At 33.7% G+C, this 6,027-nt stretch overlaps 1 protein-coding gene across 2 annotated transcripts in view; it reads right to left on the bottom strand.

Moving 5' to 3' along the window:
* Positions 1-1,530: 1,530 nt before the first annotated feature.
* The window catches only part of LOC121419116 (exportin-5-like), a 59,654-nt gene continuing 55,157 nt past the window's right edge, over positions 1,531-6,027 (bottom strand). For both annotated transcript variants that reach the window (XM_041613433.1, XM_041613434.1), the window contains exons 27-29: positions 5,007-5,144; positions 4,164-4,319; positions 1,531-2,781 (exon numbers count right to left, since the gene is read on the bottom strand). In XM_041613433.1, the coding sequence (XP_041469367.1) occupies positions 2,626-2,781; positions 4,164-4,319; positions 5,007-5,144 (450 nt within the window). In that variant the 3' untranslated portion in view covers positions 1,531-2,625. The remainder of the gene's footprint in view (positions 2,782-4,163; positions 4,320-5,006; positions 5,145-6,027) is intronic.

The raw sequence follows: 6,027 nt of genomic DNA, 5'->3' as shown, positions 1-6,027 counted from the left end.
ACTTGGAGTTTACATTATGGAAGATGTTGGACAGTTATGCCAAATAAACTACATAAAATAAGCTCCTCAAATAATTGTAGGGGTGGTAGGGGAATCTTATTGAATCCTGCAGATATAAGGGACATGGAAGTATTTTGCTTCAATCATGTCTCATGTGCATGTATAATGCATTACAAAGTTTAATTCCAAATGGCTGTAAAACAAGACTTGGGGCTTTTTTCAACAAAAAAGATTACATACCACATCCAACTGATCACAGAATCAATCACTAAGACTTCTATTAATTAGATAGCAAGAAATACACTTTATTTACCTACAAATTGATTGACATTTTGCAAATGACAAAATACTTCAGTTTGTTCTTACACAATTAAACTATTGTGCAAAGTGCCTTCAAAAGACAAAATCAGACATTTCCTAAAAATAAGTAACATAAAAAAGTACATGTAGGTATGCTCTGCATTTCAAAATGTACAAACTGGTGCATAATGTCAGAGGAAAATCTAAGACTCAAATAAAAATCATTTCAGCAAAATTCATTCAGAAGGCTCCCAATACCAAACATGAATATAGGCCTTATCATGGAATAAGCCACCCCTTTGTATACAGACACAGCCATGCATAGTTTATTAGTTCATGAATATGGCTTACATGCAATATACTGAAGAGAGGAAATAAGGGGTGAATAGAGATAAAGCTACAATCTGGGCCCTGTTACATTAAGATTATTATGTGACATCTAGAAAAATCCATGTCATTTGATTGGTTGTTTGATATCAATCACTCAGACCATTTTACAATGACATAATCCGTGCAATTTTGAATCCATTTATCGTGCAGTTTTGGACCAATATGATTTTATCCATTTGACGTGCACTGAGACCACCAGCGCTACACGTAAAAATACTTGCATTTGCAGTATGGGTGTTGTATGCGACAATAACAGACCGTGTTTGCACTGAATGCATTTTTATTCAAATTTATAAATGTCAAATGACAAGGATCTAATTTAGATGTCAAATAAAACAAATGATAAACGTTCTTTTATTTGTGCAATGGACAGAATACCTCATTCAGTGAAAGATGAAATTAATGGTCAATTCAACGAGGCATAGCCTCGTTAAGTGGAACATTACCTCATTAAGTATTCTGTCCATTGCACTCATAAACATTCATTATTGTATACTAGTGGTGATTTTGCTATCCTAAAATGGTAACTCAGATGGAATCCTTGATTTTGATTGGCTGTTGAGTATATATTACCATGGTAATTACCACTAGAAAGTAAAGTTTCCATAATAGTAACTTTGTACAATTGGGAGTCATGGGAATAAGTTTATGGAAGAAATTGCCCACAGATGAGTTTGAATAAATAAATCAAGGTATGATTTTTACTGATTAAAGTATAATTTCATGTTGTTCATGATCAGAATGGTGGCTTGAACAGTTTCCATTAAAAAAAAAAATGGGGAGGGGGAGGGGGGCAAAATTACATAGGAATTTCAGAAAATTAAGATTTTTTTTTAATAGAATAGTTACCAAAAGGCCACAAAGAGTGCCGAGGCCAGACTTATTATCACAGCAAGCAGAGCTTTTTTTGTGTTCAAAAGTTGTATATTTGTATTATTTGGCACAAATTTAAATATGCAATAGTGAATGAATGTAAAATTACATCCAAATCAAATTTAGCAATCACTTATATAGAAAGATCACTTTTCAATAACGATCATAAATTTAGGTTTCCTTGGAAAGCATTCCCACTTTAAACATTGAAATATGAATTATAGGAAGCTTTTCATAAAAAGTACCTACTCATGAATGACTGCTTTTCTTGTCTTACCAAGTGATCTCTTGACATTATTCAGTATCTATATGTTACAATAACAAGAAATTATTCCTCAACAAATAGTTGTGAATAAAGCAATGAATTCAGCAAGTGCCACTTGCCTGAAACACTATAAACACTTCATTTTTATTGAATCCCTAACCCAAATTGGTTCAAGTTTCATGTAATTGAAAGTTAAATAAAGAACTTGTACATAATCAAGTTGTAGTATTTTTATAGATTCATTTAAAATCAAGGAGTTGGTTATAATAGCACATCCATTTGCACCACTGAAAAAAAAATTAATTCCCATATATATGTCAAATAAGATTTTTGCTTCATAATCATCAAATGCCTGACATCTAAAAAAGCTAGAAATCAATGAAAGAGTTGATCTCATTCAATCAAACAAATGGCTTTCATAGCTTATACCACTAGTTTGTATCGTGCTAATGGTAATAGCCAATATGAAGGAATTTTCACATGCAGTGAGAGTTGGTTTGAGTTTGAGTTACATTCAATTGAGCATATAATATCAGTGTCATTGGCACAGATAGGCCTCTCCGTCCAGACATCTGCATGTCCCAATGCATCTACGATATTGACCTGTTAGGTACTGGTGCCAAGTGGTCCCTATAGGATTAAATACCCTGGGAGTTGAAGGGTTAATCTTTGGTTCCATAGTGAAGAAGATTGGTTGGTCCCATATCACTGTATTGAGAGGAAACAGCATAACTTTTGCTCTCTTGAAAGTTGGTTAAAGGTGTTCAAGTTTAAGTAGAGTTAGAAAATCTATGTCCTCATATATCAGCCTCACTGGCAAAAAGCATGACCAGTCCAGCTTCTTCTGGTCCTACCGATGAATCCATGACATTAATCTTTGGTTTCATCGGCTTTAGGATCGCTGGAAGATCACGAATAACCTCCTTTCTCTTGAACTTCTGACTCATAGGCTCCTGAAAAATAAAACATTTTTTTTTAATTCCTATTCCAAAGATATCTCGAACTATGATCTATGGAAGCCATAGGCCTACAATTGAATTGTGCTTAATCTATTTTTCTGGTATTCCAACAGTAAATGAGTTGAGAAATAGATTGAAAAATATAAAAATGACAGAAAAAAAATTGCAAAGAAAAAAATAAGCATGTTTTGATTGATGGAAATTTTCATAAGTTCTTGGCTCTTGAAGTTTTGTAAAGATGATGACTGTAAATCTCAGTTCCATACATGACAATTACTCTTGAGTGATGATCCTAGCATCATACCAAATATTATTAGAAGTAACCATCTAACAAATGATCAAAGTCAGATCATCTATTTTAAACTCATTTCCTAACAGATTACTTATTTGGATGTGACATACTTAAGAAATAAAAACTTAAAAGAAAGAGATGGCATATGATATTTTTAATAATTTCTAAGCACTACATACATTTCTAAAAAAATGAAAAAATAAGACTAAGTGTTAGTTTATACAGACATACATAACATGTTATAACTGATTGACTTTCAAATAATATATTTGAAACAAATGCTGACACTATTTCAATTTACAACCATGATAACAAATCAAACACAACAATACTCCAGCCTATTTCACAAGTACAGTAAATCAACACAAATATAATAAAATAATTATCTTGCCTTTTCTAGTAAATTCCTACATAAATATTCAGGATGGTATCTGAAATTCAAATATTCAAATTCTTGATCAGGTGTCGTTTATGAATTCTATTGCATGTAGAGGCCTGTTGAACTTTTTTTCAGAAATGAAGACCTTTGATAGTGAAATGGCAAGACAACCACTGTTCATGAAAAGTTGAAGTTGGTATTTCTCTACTGTATAAGATGATGTAATTGTGGTTTTGTTGGCATTGCATTGTTTATTAGGAAAAATCTATCTCTACTTTATTTTCACTTTCTCGTAGATCACAACGGTGCAGGCAATAAGTGCTGGCCTGTGCTCTCGAGTTGATTAGTTTACTTATATTTTGAAAAAGTTTACATATTTATAATACCTGTCTTTGCTTATCAACTCATATTTATTACTTTGTTAAGTGTAGGGAGCCTTAACTACAAGCTGTTGCTTCTGTGGACTCCCTGATCAGTTTTACTTTTGATGATGTTGTTGATTACAATACTGTTACTGATGATGTTAATATTGTCAATGATATCTAGTTGATGCTGATGCTATTGTTTATCCTCTTGATATATATATGCTGTTTGATTATGAGGGTATAAATTATATTCTGTATGTTGACCTGTTTTTGATGTTGCAGATGATGATTTTTTTTTCCTTCAATTTTTCAAAATGGAGAGATAAACATTTTATTTTACCCCAATAAATTCTTGGATGAAGCTCTTGAAGGCTTCTCTCTTCTTCCGTTCAGATGGCTTGGAGGCTGGGACCTTCTCATGGAACTTCTGTAATGCTGGTTGGGTGCAGTGAGGCAAACTCAACATCACTTCCGTCAAGATTGGATACTTCTCCCTCTGCAACAAACCAATAAATAATGCACATAAACCAGGGTCTCCAATTCATGATTTTTTTTCAAAGTAGTTATTCATATATCATCCATTCCATCTGTAGAAAAATTGAGCATCCAACCTGGTATGAAGTTGGTATCCATAAAAGTAGCAAGTGTTAGACTTGGGTCACTAACAGTTGAGTTATTCAGGATACATGATATAAAGACAGTGCATGAATTTTGAGGGTAGCTGCCATGAATCAAAGTCTAATGCACAAATGCATGACTTTACTCCCTAATAATTGTACATATTGTTGGAAGACCCTGCAGAGAATCAACCAACAAGTTTAACTACAACCATGCAAAATATGCTTGTACTGAAATTACCAGAGAGGTATGAATGGAAACATCTGTTCAATATTATTCAAAAAATAAATTGAATCCACCTGTTTGAGAATACACAGTTATTCAATTACACAATCTAGCACACTGCAAGTACGAATGTTAATGTGAACTAATCTACAGTAACATGATAACATATTGCACATTTTTGCTACAGTAATTCACTTTTAAGTACACCATCTCATCCTGCTCCGTCCCGCCCCACCCAGCCTTCTCTGTCCTGCCTCATTTCATGTCTATCTATAATTTCAGAAAGAATCTTGGAACAAACAAATGATCTAAGCTCTCTCAAAAGGCTGTTTGCACCTACCAATAGTTCGTAATGGTTCATTGCTCTGTAGATAAGTTCTGCTCTACATGTGTCATGTTCACCATGTACTTGGAGACCTTTGAGGATGGATGTATAGAGATGGGTAACTGCTTCCGGTATGAGTGGTCTGGTAGCCAGCTGGGAGTGGAACAAAAAACATTCATGGAGGGTTAGAGTTTACAAGTTCAAAGCTTCTTATAAGCTATGTTAGTTTGGTGCAATGTTCGTGTACTTGAAAAACCTCATGGAATAGATCAGTAGATATGGATAACTGCTTCTGGTATGAGACGCCATGGGCTGTTTCATACAGCTGTTGGTAAGTTAAGAGTGACTTTAAGGATGACTGGTGATCCCTTCTTGTGGTAAATGAGCCTGCATATATGCAGGCTCTAACTTGCGAACAGCTTTATAGAACAACCACCTGGTAGCTAGTTGGAGTGGACAAACAAACATTCAACAAAATCCAAAATAATATTACACATTCAAATGATCCCAGCAGTTATCTCTTTGTCTAATGTCCAATTAGAGACCCCAGGGAAAGATGTAAAAGCATAGAGACATGCTGCTAGTTCTGGTAAAAGATGTCTTTAAGCTGGCTGGGGTGGACTGAATAAAAATTTATTCAAATAATGTTCATTATTAAAGATATTCATAACAACATTACCAGATACACGGATCTCATGAGCTGTTGTATTTTCAGTGTTTTTTTTTCATGGATTGATTTTATTTCTGAATCAATATGCATTAGATGTCAGTTTACAAGGTTTTATATATATATACATATATATATATATATATATATATATGTATATATACAGTGCGTATCAAAAAAAAGTTTACACTTTGGAAAAGTCCTGGGAATTAAAAAATACACAACACGTGGGTAATTTTTTCACATATAAACTTGGGTTTGGGTCTCATCTATCCAACGAAAGTAAAAATTTTGTCAGAATGTTACACTTGAGTGAGCACTGTCCATTTCTGTAAAGCTCGCAGAAATCTGATTGCGCAGAAATGCTGG

This window comes from Lytechinus variegatus, chromosome 7 (assembly GCF_018143015.1).
Source record: "Lytechinus variegatus isolate NC3 chromosome 7, Lvar_3.0, whole genome shotgun sequence".
Classification (NCBI taxonomy): Eukaryota; Metazoa; Echinodermata; class Echinoidea; order Temnopleuroida; family Toxopneustidae; genus Lytechinus; species Lytechinus variegatus.
This window is presented reverse-complemented; position numbering and strand designations above follow the sequence as displayed.